This window comes from Notolabrus celidotus, chromosome 7, assembly GCF_009762535.1.
Source record: "Notolabrus celidotus isolate fNotCel1 chromosome 7, fNotCel1.pri, whole genome shotgun sequence".
Classification (NCBI taxonomy): Eukaryota; Metazoa; Chordata; class Actinopteri; order Labriformes; family Labridae; genus Notolabrus; species Notolabrus celidotus.
Window position 1 is genome coordinate 37,091,584 of NC_048278.1, and position 16,485 is coordinate 37,108,068.

General features: G+C 40.6%; 1 protein-coding gene across 1 annotated transcript; it reads right to left on the reverse strand.

The window, feature by feature from the left end:
• Positions 1–10,796: 10,796 nt before the first annotated feature.
• Positions 10,797–16,022, reverse strand: LOC117815938 (homeobox protein Nkx-2.5-like). The gene is made up of 2 exons (XM_034687970.1): positions 15,590–16,022; positions 10,797–11,455 (listed from the first exon to the last, which is right to left on the reverse strand). The coding sequence occupies exons 1-2, from the start codon at positions 16,020–16,022 to the stop codon at positions 10,797–10,799; spliced, it is 1,092 nt and encodes a 363-aa protein (XP_034543861.1).
• Positions 16,023–16,485: the final 463 nt, after the last annotated feature.

Genomic DNA, 16,485 nt, shown 5'->3' on the forward strand with positions numbered 1-16,485 from the left:
TCACACTTCCACAAAAATCATGAAAACTTCCTGAAATCACTCGAGTGAGCTGCATGTGTGAACAAAAACATCACGTAAATTCACTGTGGGTGAGAAAGCAAGGGTTGGACAACATCAAGTCATGCAGCCGGTGTTCTGGCTAGTTTTGCATCCCTTTAACTTTGTTTTCTACTACTTACATCTCTGTCAGCTCCTCAGGTTTTTTAAGACTTCCTTGGCTCATGTCGTGATGAAGATAGTTTGAAAGGGTCAAAATAGAAGATGGAAGATTGTAGTTTCACAAGATGCAAACATGTTTGGTGCAAACTCAAGCAACTCTAACTCTTTGGAAGCTAAAGTTTCCACAATAGCGCTTTTTTTCCTGCAACAAGAGTTACACCAAACCTAAACCATTTTCACACTTCCACAAAAAATCCTGAGAACCTCCTGAAATCACCTGAGTGAGCTGCATGTGTGAACAAAAACATCAGGTAAAATTCACTGTGGGCGAGAAAGCGAGGGTTGGATGACATCAAATCATGCAGCCGGTGTTCTGGCTAGTTTTGCATCCTTTCAACTCTTTTTCTACAACTTGTGGCTCAGTCAGCGCCTCATGATGTGGATCTTTAAGCCTCAAAACCTTACTTTAAAAAACATCCTTATAATCTACAATTTAAGGCGAATTAAAAACCCTTTTTTTTCTAAAAATCATAACTTTGAAATCGGGTTTGTCCGAGCCGTTTATTGTGCGTCTGTTGAAGCTGTTTCCATCAAGGAGGGAATGCAGGTTTCAGTTTGATGTCATGTTTTCTATATATTAATAAATAATGGACGTAGTATCGGTGACGTCACCCATCTGTTCCTGAACGCTGTTTGGAAGCCAATCGACGGCGGCAGCCATATTGGAAATGCAGAACTCAACCAGGCAGAGTGTGACGTAAAGAGGTGGAGTTTGAGCCTCTTAGCCAATGGCTGTGTGTTCCTGACCGGGAGTCACGTCAGTCATGTCCTTATTTGGGCAAAAACTTGTAATCTTAATATCTTCTGAACAGTCACGTTAGAAAAAAATTCACCCCCGTTCAGTGTGTGCCGATAGAGAGATTAACTTGGTAGGGCCAAGCTGTTTTTTGAACCAGGCTGTAAACATGTTTATTTCTGCTGTAAAGATCGTCTTCTTTGAAACGGTGTGTATGTGGTTTCCTGTGTTTCTGCAGCCAGCCTCTAGTGGATTCTTGATGTATTACAGTTTATAATAATACCTTTATTTGCATAGCACTTTTCAATACAAGTAACAAAGTGCTTCACAAAAATAATAAAAACACAATAAAAGCAGAGATAAAATGTTAAAGATTCAAATAAATTCACAAAATAAAAGCTTTAGGATAAAAGTGTGTCTTGAGTAGTGAAATAAAATGAGGGACTGATTCTGCAAGTCTGATTTCCACAGTCAGGGGGCTTTCACAGCAAAGGCCCTGTCCCCTTTTGTTTGTAGTCTCGACCGTGGAACAGCAAGCAGAGCCCTGCCAGAGGATCTCAGACTGCGTCCTGGTTTATGGGGGGGGCGGATAAGAGCTCAGAGATGTATTGAGGGGCGAGTCCATGTTGTGCTTTAAAAGTAAAAGTGCTTTATAACACTTGGGGCTCGCGTGGGCTTCATAGTTGGAGACCGGAGGTTGCCGCTTGGTTCTGACTAGTTTTGCATCCCTTTAACTCTTGTGTTGTGGCACTTTCTGGATCATGACCTCACTTTAAAAAAACATCCTAATAATTTACAATTCAAGGTGAATTAAAACCCTTTTATTCTAAACCACAACTTTTAAAACAGAGACATGTATTGAGCTTCTGTTGGAGCTGTTTTCATTGTTTTATATGCTTGATTATTTTACTTTATTAAGTCATGTTTGCATTAAGGGGGAGCACAGGTTTCAGTTTGATGTCCTGGGTGTTATTTTTTCTATATTTTAACACTCAGTTCGATCAGTTTTTAGCTCTTGCCCTAGTTTGACTTTGAGTTTTCACAAACAGGTCAAATTGCAGCGTCAGCCTCTTTTATTCCATCGCACTCAAGATTTCCTAACACATCAATAATAAATTGTGTGACTCTGAGTCCACAAATCTTTAACCTGTCACTGAGAGATGGACTCCATACTTCCTGCAGACATGAGTGAGTGATTCAGCATCCCTCTCTCCATCTGCTCTTCTTTTCTTGAACCCCACAAAAGTTTCGTGCACGCAAAAAACTCCTGGAGACTCCTCTTTGAGGTGTTTGAGGCAAACACTCAGAACGTCATGTTTGGTATTTCTATGAGACGCTGATTCACCTCCCCGTCTCTCACATGTTTACGTCTGCTCCTGCAGAACTTCACAGGACTGGGAGAGTGAAACACAGATTACTTTTAGAGAAGGATGCTTGCAGAGCTTCAGATTAACAGACTTAGAGTGTGTCTTCATGAAGAGCATTGACAGCAGGCAGCTCCTCCCACACACACATTCCCCCAAACTTAAACTCACATCTGCACGAGAAACATGTTGAAAGTCAATCTGACGTTTGAATAGAGAGATTAAACAAATCAGAGTTTTATTATCACACACACACACACACACACACAGAGCGTCTGAGTGCTGAGTGTGTGTTTGATCAGCAGAGCCACACAGCAGCTGTGGTTAGCTCATGGTGCAGTGAGTGTAAACAGATTAGTAAGCTCACAGATGGAGCAAATAATGAAAACTGTGACGCCAGTTTTTGATGTGTTTGTACGACCGAGAGGCCTCCGGGCGTCTGATGCATCGTCTATCCACGGGCTGATGTGATTTATTAACGCAGGAGAATAACTCCTCATGCAGGAAATATTAATGCTAGAGTTTAAACTTCATGCATCTGCACAGAAACGGCAAATATTCCACTTTTTTTGCCCTTCTTTTATTTGAAAGCTCTCAGTTTGTTCCTCACTTTAAAGCTGCACCCTTCAAGATGACTCTGTCTGTGGCTTGGGATTGTTATTTCACTCATACCTCCTGAAAATATCACAGCAGAGCCTTCCTTTCAAATGTTAGGTTTTTTTTTATCTCAATGGGAATATTTCTGGCAAAATAAAAAAAATATTTTAAGGGTTTGATATTACCAAAAGTATTCGCTCACCCATCCAAATGATCAGAATCAGGTGTCCTAATCACTTGGCCTGGCCACATGTGTATAAAATCAAGCACCTAGGCATGCAGACTGTTTTTACAAACACTTGTGAAAGAATGGGCCGCTCTCAGGAGCTCAGTGAATTCCAGCGTGGCACTGTCATAGGATGCCACCTGTGCAACAAATCCAGTCATGAAATTTCCTCGCTCCTAAATATTCCACAGTCAACTGTCAGCTTTATTATAAGAACATGGAAGAGTTTGGGAACGACTTCCTGCACAGTCAATTCCTACAGAGCTCCAAACTTCATGTGGCCTTCAGATTAGCCCAAGTACAGTACGCAGAGAGCTTCATGGAATGGGTTTCCATGGCCGAGCAGCTGCATCCAAGCCATACATCACCAAGCGCAATGCAAAGCATTGGATGCAGTGGTGTAAAGCACGCCGCCACTGGACCATAGAGCAGTGGAGACGCGTTCTCTGGAGTGATGAATCACGCTTTTCCATCTGGCAATCTGATGGACGAGTCTGGGTTTGGAGGTTGCCAGGAGAACGGTACATTTCAGACTGCATTGTGCCAAGTGTGAAATTTGGTGGAGGAGGAATTATGGTGTGGGGTTGTTTTTCAGGAGCTGGGCTTGGCCCCTTAGTTCCAGTGAAAGGAACTTTGAATGCCTCAGGATACCAAACCATTTTGGACAATTCCATTCTCCCAACCTTGTGGGAACAGTTTGGAGCGGGCCCCTTCCTCCTCCAACATGACTGTGCACCAGTGCACACAGCAAGGTCCATAAAGACATGGATGACAGAGTCTGGTGTGGATGAACTTGACTGGCCTGCACAGAGTCCTGACCTGAACCTGATAGAACACCTTTGGGATGAATTAGAGCGGAGACTGAGAGCCAGGCCTTCTCCACCAACATCAGTGTGTGACCTCACCAATGCACTTTTGGAAGAATGGTCAAAAATTCCTATAAACACACTCCTCAACCTTGTGGACAGCCTTCCCAGAAGAGTTGAAGCTGTAATAGCTGCAAAAGGTGGACCGACATCATATTGAATCCTATGGGTTAGGACTGGGATGGCACTTAAGTTCATATGTGAGTCAAGGCAGGTGAGCGAATACTTTTGGTAATATAGTGTATTTATTTATTTATTTTCAAGGGTTTGTATTTATTGTAATTATTGTAAACACTGTAGATTAATACTGAAGACATCAAAACTATGAAAGAACATATATGGAATTATTTAATTCACAAAAAGTGTTAAAAAAAAAGCAGAATCTGTTTTATATTTTAGATTCTGTAAAGTAGCCCCCTTTTTTTCCTTCATGACAGCTTTGCACACTCTTGGTATTCTCTCAGTCTGCTTCATGAAGTGGTCTCCTGGAATAGTTTTTCTAATGAACATGAGCCTTGTCAAGAGTTCATTTGTAGAATGACTTGCCTTCTTAATGTGTTTGAGACCATCAGTTGTGTTTGGACACACCTTCTCATTCAATGGTTTTTATTTGTTGTAATTATTTCCAACATTGTAGATTAATACTGAAGACATCAAAACTGTGAAATAATCTGGTTTTGCCATAATCTGGATTACAACAGTAGTCAAACAGGACTCTCCATTGTAAGTAAGTAAGATTTATTTATAGAGCACCTCTCAAGAACAGAGGTCACAAGGTGCTTTACAACAACAACAATAGAGAAACATTAAAAGGCAAAACAGGGATTGCAAATACACAAAAACATGACATAAAAACAGACAGATTAAACAAAGGCAAGTCTAATCAGAGAGGTCTTCAACTGCTTTTTAAACATGTCAACAGAGTCCACAGTTCTCAGTTCCAGAGGGAGACGGTTCCAGAGTTTAGGACCACAACAACCTGGAAAGCAGAGTCCATGTGTGCTAACCCTAACTCTGAACAACACAACTGATGGTCTCAAACACATTAAGAAGGCAAGTCATTCTACAAATGAACTCTTGACAAGGCTCATGTTCATTAGAAAAACCAGTCCAGGAGACCACTTCATGAAGCAGACTGAGAGAATACCAAGAGTGTGCATGAAGCTGTCATGAAGGAAAAAAAGGGGGCTACTTTACAGAATCTAAAATATAAAACATATTCTGCTTTGTTTAACACTTTTTGTGAATTAAATAATTCCATATATGTTCTTTCATAGTTTTGATGTCTTCAGTATTAATCTACAGTGTTTACAATAATTACAAGAAATACAAACCCTTGAATGAGAAGGTGTTTCCCATCTTTTGACTGGAAGTGTATTCAAAAATAAATAAAAGCTCTATAGCACTACCTGGATCAGGGGTTCCCAAACTTTTCAGCCGGGGACTCCAACAATATAGGTTGCTTAAGACTTGATTTACTTCATACTTCAAAATGAGTTTACCTACATGCACATGTGTCTGTGTTTCCTGTGCTCCTGTGAATTAACCTGCTGCTTCTGATCCTTTTGTTAATTAACTGTTAGCTGACCTTAACTTTAGGAGTCATCTGGCAAGTGTTTTATTCCAAATGTAAATACTGTTTTTGTCTATATTTTACAATAAAGGGTAAAATAAGCAAATTTAGATTACTTCAAAAAAAATAAAAAAAATCTGTAAGACATCTCACGACCCCCCTGGGGGTCACGACCCACACTTTGGGAACCCCTGACCTAGAGTATCAGAGACACATAACCGGAAGTTAAAGACGTTTTGAAAATTACTGATTGTGTTTTAAAGGGACTTTTGCAAAAAAAACTCTTTCCACATTTTTTAAAGTTTAATTTCTGACACTGTGGTTGAAAATTATTAATGTTTTTTATAATTTAATGTTTTTAATTTTGAGTTCTTTTTAAGTGAATCAGTGAGACTCCCAAGCAAATTGTCAATTGTCAGAGATCATTGTGTTTCCACTATTATTGGTTCTTTTTCTCAATTGCTGGGAAATTTGAATTATCAGAGAAGTGTGGACACCATAATGGATTTACAAAATCTGATCCATGTTTCTATGACCTTACCTTCTTTGGACTCTTATTCCAGGATGGCTGATGTTGTGTTTTTTCTGGACTCAAAACAAACAAAACTGGAAGGACTTTTGTTTTTACCTTTACTAATGTTGCTATGCTGTATCTACCTGTCCATTCCAAATAAAGATACATATAAAAGTTTTAAATTCTCAAGGAGCCTTCAGTTATCAGATGTCCAAATTCCAAAAAAGTCATAATTTAGACCCAGTAAGTTTAGGAAAAATAATAACATACCTGTGAGTAAGTTCATCATGAAGGTAAGACATGGATCTGGTTGTAAATTCAGTTCTCATAAGGAGTTGTTCTCAGACTTAGTGTGATCCTTCAGAGCAGCAGGGATCCTTGTTTACCTGCAGGACGCCTCCATGTCTCGCCTTTATTTGCTTCCATCAGTCTCTGTCCTGCGGCCAGGCAGCAGCACCTCAGGGCGCTGCTCTTATCAGCTCCTTGTTTACCTCTCACTTAATACCCATTAGTGAGGAGAAGCTCCTCTGGAGGACTTTAATGTTGTTTTTGTCCCCAAACAGGAGATCAGCTGGTTAACGGCTCAGACTGACAGATCTCAATCTGAGCTCGGGGACAGACAGACAGTCTGTCTGCAGGGAGGAGGCTGAGAACACTTATTAGTCTTTATTCTCATATAACTCAGACTTAGTTTGGACACGTTTAAGGAGAGACTTTGCCAGGAAATGCTCACTCCATATCTAAAAATATAACACCACGATGCGCATTCAGAAAGGATCCATTCATCACTCCTCCTCCTCCTCCTCCTCGCACTCCTCCTCGTCTGAGTCCATGTGAGCAGGGGAGCTCTGGGGGCTTCAGTGGGAGATGATTCAGTCAAAGTGGCCCCCGCTGTTCGCTCTCAGTCCGGGCTGCTGTCTCACATTAGCCCCATGTGTGTGGTTGGAGGAGGTGGAGGTGATTATACAAGAATGGGTTTAGTGGAAACGACTGTTCCCAGCGCGGAGGAACAATGACGCGCAGGAGAGAGAGGGAAAAAACGCAATTGATGCTTTCCTTTTCAGATTTCACACAAGTTTCATGATGATTTAGACTCAGAGGGATTATTTAATTAAATAAACTGGCAGGTTTATGTCATATGAAGAGAGGAAAAACTGAAATGGATCCCTTTTGTTTCACTTTTGGCCTTTATTTACGCGTAATGGATAATTAAGCGCGCAAAGCAGGCTTCACTATCATAAATAGAGACTGATTCTGACCTCTCCCATTTTTTTTACACCAATTGAGAGTCTTAACTCATGCTGGTTCTTGTTTCAACTCTTCAATTTAAAATAATTTATAATTAAATGTATTTTAAAAAAGGCGTAAGGGGCGCTGGTGGCCTAACGGTCTAAGCGCCCCACATACAGAGGCTATAGTCCTCATCGCAGAGGTCGCAGGCTCGATTCCAGCCTCGACCATTTACTGCATGTCCTCCCCATCTCTCTGCTCCCCACATTTCCTGTCTCTCTTCAGCTGAACTATCTATAAATGCCCCAAAAATATAACTTTAAAAAAAGGCGTAAAAATGAGAAATATTCATCAGAACGTCTAAAAACATGATTACGCACTACTGTTTCGGTTAAAAATTAGGCTGAAATATTAAATCCATAATTATATAATGAGGAAAAAGTAAGAATAATGAAGAATGAATGTTCCTTTAAAGCTTGAATCAAGCAAAATCAAACATTTGGCGTCATTTTTTGAAAGTCTCGTAAATTCATCCACTTTTTTGAGCACTTAATCAATCACCAGACCTTCAATTATTATAATAATAATTTTAATTATTATAATTAACTGGAGTTAGATCATAGAATAATTAGAAAAAAAGCCCTGTTCCTTATTTCTCCTCAGAATCTGCTTTTTCTTTTGGTGCGTAAAAAGTCATTTTTTCGCATCATTCTTGTGAAAACTCGAGTTTTTCTGTCATATTTCTCACCTTTCCTTCTAAGTATTTATTAAAGAATCACTGTTATAATTTCCCTGTCGAGTTTCCTTCAGTTACCTGTGAGAATAACATCTCTTCTCTGAGCTGAAATAACACCCTCACTCTGAAAGAAAAGCCCGAACCTCACTCCCTCAAAAACTCCCCCGTCCATTCCTCCTCCTGGGTCTAAATGGTGAAACTTGTAGCAATAATACCCCCTTCTTTCACACAAACGCCTCCCCGCTGCCATCACCTCCAGCCCGGCTGCCCCTGAAGCCCTCTCGGCTGGGGATCTCTGTGCGCCTTTCTCCCCGAACAAAAAAAGCCTCGTGAAGGGGAACAAAAGTGACCACATTTTTCCTGCGTGTCCCCTTCTCCGCGCAGAATAACCCGCTGCCTGTCCCTCAAATGGGAATATTAGGACGTCAATCTCACGGCCCCTGTGCGCTTTTGTCTTTGCTGAGTGCCCGGCTCTGCCTACCACACACCTTTTGTCCCACAATCCAATAAGAGCCATTATTTCCCACTCCCCATCCCGGCTGCAGCGCGCTCTTCGGGGGTATTTTAGGTGCTTAATCGCGTCCTTTAAGGACCTCAAATGGAGAACAACTTCCTCCTTTCACGTCGCCTGAGACTGGGACAAAAGGTTCCATGTGGCCTGGTCTCCTCCTACAGCTCTCCTTAATGTGTTTATGAGGGAAATGTGCCTCCACGCATCGGATTCACCTGAGGGGCTTGACCCCACGTGAGAGCAATAATACACGGATCATTATAAAAGTGGGAATAAAGTTTTAGAAATAGAAACTCTCTTTTTTTTTTTTTTAAAACCCACAACTCTCAAAGGACTCCATCTTTTTTTTTCTGCCTGGACACAGAGTCAAACTCACAGTTCTCATATTTATTTGATTAGATGTGAAATAGACTAAAACATTTCTCTGCTGAGTAAAAAACACTGAAAGCAGTCAGTCTCTCCAAAGCCTCCAAATATACCAAGTTTAAAAACAAGCTTTAAAAAACATGATCTGTTTGAGTTCCATGAGGAGGGATTATAAAACTCTCTGTGTAATCCTCCCCTCTGTGCTCCAAGTCCAACCTGTGCTTGAAAAAGGAGCACCATCAGTTCTTGGACCACAAGTTTTACTGCTGTGATACACCTTAAAGACGCCACACATGAGAGTGAATATTTCTGCTCTGTCTGTCCATCAGACGGCTGCAGAGTCCTAACAAGGACCCAGAAAGTAGACCACATCACTCCAGTTCTTAGACCTCTACACTGGCTTCCTGTCTGTCAGAGAATATACTTTAAAATCCTGCTGATGGTTTATAAAGCACTGAATGGTTAAGGCCCAAAATACATTCCTGATCTGCTGCTACTTTATGAACCACCTGGACCTCTGAGGTCATCAGGTACTGGTCTGCTTTCAGTCCCAAGAGTCAGAAGGAAACATGGTGAAGCAGCGTTTAGTCATTATGCACCACATATCTGGAACACACTCCCTGAAAAGCTGCAGGTCTGCTCCAACTCTCACCTCTTTTAAATCAAAGATTTTTATTTGCCACTGCCTTCCTATCTGAGGTTATTTTAACCCACTTTAAAGCTACTGTGAGGAGTTTTTAGCTAGTTGCAAAACAGACTGAAATTAATACCAATGTCTCTTTAAGACCTTAAATACCATTAACACTGTTTGATAGAGGTGTAATTATTTCTTAATTGCTATTTTTTTTAATGTCTGAAACCACTGGCAGGGGGGTAGGTGTCAGGATATGTCATTTTTCCCATGGCAATGATTCTCCATAAGTGATACACTTGACTGTTTTAAAAGGGCAGGATGACATTTGTTACACATGCCCAGGACAAAATCAGCAAAGATCTTATTGTCCACAGGGGAGTGGCAAAATTGACACCAACCAAAAGTTCCTCACAGGAGCTTTAAATTAAAAATTGAAGGTCATTTTAACATATTTCTAATTTTCCTTTCCTTTTCTGTTTTATCATATTTATCATTTTAATTATGCTCTTTGTCTCCAATGCTTTTAATATTTTACTGTAAAGCACATTGAGTTGCCCTCATGTATGAAATGCACTATACAATTAAAGCTGCCTTGCCTTGCTTCTGATCTGACAGGCAGCAGTGGAGCCCGACAGTTTTGACCTGGGGGGCCAAACTGGGGCACTGACTGTTGAAGAGGGTGGCCAGGCATGGAGAACATTAGGGGCTAACCCTAAACCTAGTGAGGTTAACTTCTTTTCATAGAATAATTTAACAAATGTTACAAATTTGCAGATTTCTAATGTTGACATGAAAAATGTAACTCAACAGAGTGTCAACATTTAAATCTGCTGAACTCTAATGATGAGGATTGTCCAAAATCAAAGCATCAACAAAAATAATATTCAAATGCAAATAAACTAGTGTCTCTGCAGCTTGTTGAAACACAACAACACAATATCTGATTTAAATATAAGTAATGCCTCTGACATGGCCAATCATGTTTAAGAATTTCAGGGTGGCCAATCAGTTTTCAGAGGTGTCCATGCCCCCCCGCCCCCCTGGTCACCCCCTGGCTCCACCACTGCTCTGGTCTGACAGGTGGATCCAAACCTCAATCCTCTAGAAGTTCTGTCCTCTAAGGAACAACTTACACACTTTGGAGAAGAAAAACAAAACAAGTTGTGCCATTAAAAAAAAAAGAGCTCCATGAAAAAGGGACACTATAGTTCTGGAGTGGGGAGGCTACCAGGCCCGGATCCCCTGCAGGGAGCCCTGGCACGCTGTGACCGCTGTCCCTTGGTGTGTTTGCGGCTGTGCAGAGCCTCCCAGGCCGCCCACGTTCCCCAGGTTCATGTTCATGAAAGCGTTGGAGGAGCTGGAGGGGGGGAGGGCGGGGATGCTGGTGTACGTGCAGCTGTAGTTACTGTTGTAAGCAGGGCTGTTGTATGTGTAAGCAGGGTATCCGTTATAGCTGTACGGGTTGGATGCATATGGAGAACCAGCAGCAGCTGCAGCAGCGTAGCCCTGAGGTCCCCCCAAACAAGGCTTCCCATCCCGGACCAGCACCGGCACAGCCACGCGCCGGGGTGGGGGAGGGTGAGGGTGCTGCTGCCCCGCCGCCTCCAGAGACTTGTCCTGCCGCTGCCTCTTGCACTTGTAGCGCCGGTTCTGGAACCAGATCTTGACCTGGTTGGAGGTGAGTTTGAGGGTGGTGGCGAGGTGCTCGCGCTCGGGGGCGGAGAGGTAACGCTGCTGCTTGAAGCGACGCTCCAGCTCGAAGACCTGAGCCTGGGAGAAGAGGACCCGGGGTCTCCGACGGCTCCTCTGCTTCTGCACGGGACGATCCGAGTCTCCCGGGCCGGTTTCTGAGGCCTCCTCCCGGGACACCAAGCTGCAGGTCTCTGCGGGGGGAAGGAGACCCAGAATATCACCTCAGAGCATGCGTAAAAGAAGGACTCATTCACTTCTGTAGCCTTTAGTTACTGTGGGACATCTGTATGGAACAAACTGACCTCAGATCCATCACTACTGTCTCTACTTTAAAAAAAAGACTTAAAACATTTTTATTTTCTCAAGCTTATGAATGATATAATGAGTGACTGGATGCACGTGCAGCAACACAGTTGCGCGTATCTATTGTTTTTGTGTTTGTATTTATTCTATTTGGAAAAATGTTTTTTTCCTTGTTTTAAATTCTGCATGTAAAGCACATTGAACTTTAGTGTAATGAAATGTGCTTTATAAATAAAATTCCTTTTATTGCTTCTCTCCTTTAAAGTAAAAACAAAGATGAAAACTTTTTTTAAATCTGCAATAAATAAAAATAAAGAGAATAAAAACAGTTTTTTAAATAATTTAAATTACGGGACTTTTCTTTAGTTTTATTAATTTATTTTAGAGCACAAAATGTAAACACTTAAAAATATCTTTAAATGTTAAATTAAAGAATATAAACGAGGTCATCTGTGAAGGATCATTAGCAGGAAGTGTGGGAATTAGAATCTCCTTCTTTACAAAACCAAACTTTTTCACAGACTTATTTCAGTTTGAGGCAAACACTCAAAGTTTAGGGATTTTTTAAAACTTAAATAAGTCTGTGAAATAGTTTAGTTTTGTAAAGGAGGAGATTCTAATTTCCACACTTCCTGCTTATGATCCTTCACAGATGACCTCATTTATATTCTTTATTCTCACATTTTAAGATATTTATAAGAGTTTATATTTTGTGCACTTTGCTTTTATAAATTAATAAAACAAAAGAAAAGTCCCATAATTTAAATTTCTCTCTGCTGTTGATTTTTATTTATTGCAGATTAAAAAAAGTTTTCATCTTTGTTTTTACTTTAAAAGGAGAAAAGCAATAATAGCAGTTTTATTCATAAAGCACATGTCATTACACCTAAATTCAATGTGCTTTACATGGAGAATTAAAAAAAATGGAAAACAATAATTTTTCCAAATAGAATAAATAAAAACAGAAACAAATAAAATAAATTAACAAAACAAAAGAAAAGTCCCATAATTTAAATTTCTCTCTGCTGTTTTTATTCTGTTGATTTTTTATTTATTGCAGATTAAAAAAAGTTTTCATCTTTGTTTTTACTTTAAAAGGAGAGGGGCAATTTTATTTATAAAGCACATTTCATTACACCTAAATTCAATGTGTTTTACATGCAGAATTAAAAAAAAGGAAAACAATAATTTTTCCAAATAGAATAAATTAAAAAAGAAAAAATAATTAATAAAGCAAAAGAAAAGTCCCATAATTTCAAATATTTAAAAAACTGTTTTATTTTGTTGATTTTAATTTATTGCACATTAAAAAAAAGTGTTCATCTTTGTTTTTATCTTAAACAACAACCTCCTTATTTTCAGTAAACACTTCCTCCTGTGTGTCTCTCTCTCTCTCTCTTCCTGAATAACCTCACACCGTGTCACAGAGCTCCCTGTCCGCCTGTGACCGTGTGTTTATTGGCTCTCCTTCCTCGTGTCATTTCTTTTACAAGCCTCTTTAAACTAATTGTCCGTTTATGGTCCACACATCATAACACGCCGCGCGCAGCTCAACCCACTAGAAAGTGTTTGACGTTTCCAGACTTTACTGGATCCGTCTCAGGCCTCCAAAACCGACTTCCACCATTTGATAGCTCTTTATTGGGATCCTGTGAGGGAGGGAGGGAGGGAGTGTGGGACGGAGGACAGGAGGCCTCAGAGGACGCACAGGGTTTCTAGGTTTCTTTAATTCACTCTTTTTGGATCTCACATTTTGAGCCAAATATGGACACATTTCTTTTTGAGCACACTGTAATAACATGTACTCGGATTGCTCAAAAACAATCAATTAATACAAGGATGCAACTCCTACAATATAAACCCAACATCCCAGATACTTGTAGTAAATGTTTGGAAGAACAGGGTCCTCTGTTTCACTGGCGGAGCTAGGGGGTGGCCAGGGGATGGCCATGGCCACCTCTGAAAACTGATTGGCCACCCCAGTTGCCACCCTGAAATTCTTAAACTTGATTGGCTATTTACCATGTCAGAGGCATTACTCATATTGAAATCAGCTCATGTGTTGTACTGCAGAGACAGTAGTTTCTGTGCATTTGAATTTTATTTTTGTTGATGCTTTGACTTTGGACAATCGTCTTCATTTTGAGCCCTTTATCTTTGATATCTGCGTGCTGGCTTTTCTGAGCTTTGGTGTTACCTGGCTGCTGGAATCTGAATTTCCTGAGGGAACCTTCCCAAAGGATTAATAAAGTTTCTATCTATCTATCTATCTATCTATCTATCTATCTATCTATCTATCTATCTATCTATCTATCTATCTATCTATCTATCTATCTATCTATCTATCTATCTTAAGAGTTAAGAGTTCAGTTCAGCAGATTTCAAAGTTGACACATTTTTAATGTCAACCTTAGAAATCTACAAAAATGTAACATTTTTAAAAAAGTAGATGTGATTATTGGAGGTAATCCTAGTTTGGGGGTAAGCCTCTCATGTTTTAGGCCACCCCCTTAAGAGTCAGCCACCCACGTCAAAACTGTCTAGCTCCGCCACTGTGTCTGGGACTTGTCCAGAACTACAGAATTACTGGAAGTCAGTCGTACAAACTTTTATCTAAGATCGCTGGAGTGAGTGTGCTTTCTCAAGCCAGGATGTGTGGTGTTTGGGTGTACACCCAGAGATCTGTACTTTCACCTCAAGACAACTAAAGACTCATGGAGTTTGGACTCCTGCAGGCCAGGAGGTTGATATCTTTATACTGGAGGAAAGTGGACGTGCCCTTAATGCATATAATGTGGGGGAAGGAAATGACATCATGCATTGTGTTGGAGCGACTTACTTATATTGTCAGGGGACAGGGGGGAGATTTACAAGAAAGGTGGTCACCTTTAATTGAGTTTCTTGGACGTTCAAAGCGAATTAATTGAAAAGGGGAAACTCAAGACCGACCTTTTAAGTCTTGCTTTTAACTGAGTTTCATTTTTATTCTTAATAGTTCTATTTATTTATTATCTATTTCCAATTTAGTCACTTTTATTCTACTTTATTTATTTATTTGAAGTCTAGCATCTTAAGTTATTTTACCGGTTTAATATTCTAGTCTTTTATTATCTTAGAAATTTATTTTACTTTGGTGATTTTAATTTCCTGTGTTGAGTTTTAACATCTTATTTTTACCTCCAGTGTTTCCTCTTCCTCAGTTTGTTCAGCAACTTCTTTTTTATTGTATTTATTTATTTAATTTATATTGTTTTTATTACTATTGTTGCATATTGTGTTCTTAACCTTAGGATTATGGGGTTGGTTTGGGGTCGGGATCTTTTTCTTAATTGATTCTATTTTGAAGTTGTTTTTCTTGTACAGCACTTTGTGTTACAATGTCATTGTATGAAAAGCGCTTTATAAATAAAGTCTGATTGATTGATTAATTGAAAAATGGTGCTGAGTTGTGTATTTGCTTATTTTATTTAATTACTATTTTTATTTTTTGCCTTTTCATTATCATTATTGTATAATTCGTGTCTTATTCTATTGTATTTTACCTGTTTTCATGTATTTATTTGGAAGGATTATGTTGTTGCTATAATGTATATTTTATGTCAATTGTACCCTGAGTATTTGTCTTGTCACATAAAACACAATGAATATAAATATAATAGTATACTCGGATTATTCAGCACAAAGAAGTCCTCCTCTCAGGTGGATCACAGTGTTTTTGAAGCCTCTTTAGGCTTTAAAATATCAGCTTCATGGCTATAAGATAAGTAAATAATCATATTTGTATCTGCAGTTTAGAATAGCTGAAGTTGAGTTAAATATTCTGGATCAGGTTGCAGGAACATTTGTTTTGTTTCCCTTCATGCAAATTATTCTGAAGCCACTCGAAACGCAAATTTCGCTTTAAAATAACTGAACTTCTTTAAATATCTGAAGTTGAACTTCTATATTTGTGCTCTTAAAGTCAGATTCACATTTAGAATTTTTGTAACTCAAGGTCCTTTGTTGTCTTTTGTTCGACTCACTGCTCTCCTGCTCGTCCAGCTCGGCGGCCTCCAGCTTGGCTCCGTGCAGCCCGGGATGCACGTACATATCCGGGGACAGGCTGGTCTCCCCTCGGTCCTCCTCCGCGCGCACAGCCAGCGCGCTCAGGTAAGCCAGATTGTCCTCCCCGTCCGAGAAGGAGGGACTGTCCCGGGCCCCTGCGAGCATGCAGGAGTGTTGCTGTGTTTGGAAGTGCTGCTGCTGCTGAGGAGCAGGAGGAACAGGAGGAGGAGATCCAGCCAACTGGGCCCTGTGCTGGAGCTCCAAAGACCCGGACTGCTGCTGCTGCTGCTGCTGCTCCAGTTTGAGGATATCCTTGACAGAAAACGGCGTGGAGGTGAGCGGGCTCTGCAGCATCATGTCATCCAGCTCCTGCTCTGCACCACCGAGGAAATGAATCCCGCCGAGTAACATGCAATCCTCCTTTTTTCCCTTTGCCCCTCTTTCCTAACTAATAATTGAGCTTAATAGCCCCTTCTTTGGTAATTGGAGGTGCGTTAAGCCTCTGGAATCCCTCATCGCCATAGATTGCACGAAAACATGAGCAGTAGTAGTCCTGGTTTTGTCCATGCAGGTCTCCTCTCTGACAGATGTAATGTGGGGCTTTGTGAGAGGAGTTTGGACCGGGGCGAAGGAGCGCCTGTGCCTCCTCTGGTGTCAGGGGGAGGGGTGTGTGTGAAATGGAAAGTCGTGCGGGCCTGAAGGGGAGCTGTAGGAGAGAGAGAGGGAGGGAAGGAGGGAAGGAGGGAAGGTGGGGCGTACGTGACGCGTGTTCTTGTTCTGGTTGTGTTTTTGGACTTGGGTGTGAATATGGTGGACTGAGGATTTTACTGCTGCTCTTCTGTCAACTGTTTACCCTTCTCTGCTCACTGAATCC

What these genes read in the sequence shown, in the direction of transcription:
- LOC117815938 (XM_034687970.1), bottom strand. Translation starts at nt 16,022, where the DNA reads ATGTTACTCGGCGGGATTCATTTCCTCGGTGGTGCAGAGCAGGAGCTG. An exon ending in GCTGGACGAGCAGGAGAGCA is followed by an intron (nt 11,456 to 15,589) that starts GTGAGTCGAACA and finishes TTCCCCCCGCAG; the next exon opens with AGACCTGCAGCTTGGTGTCC.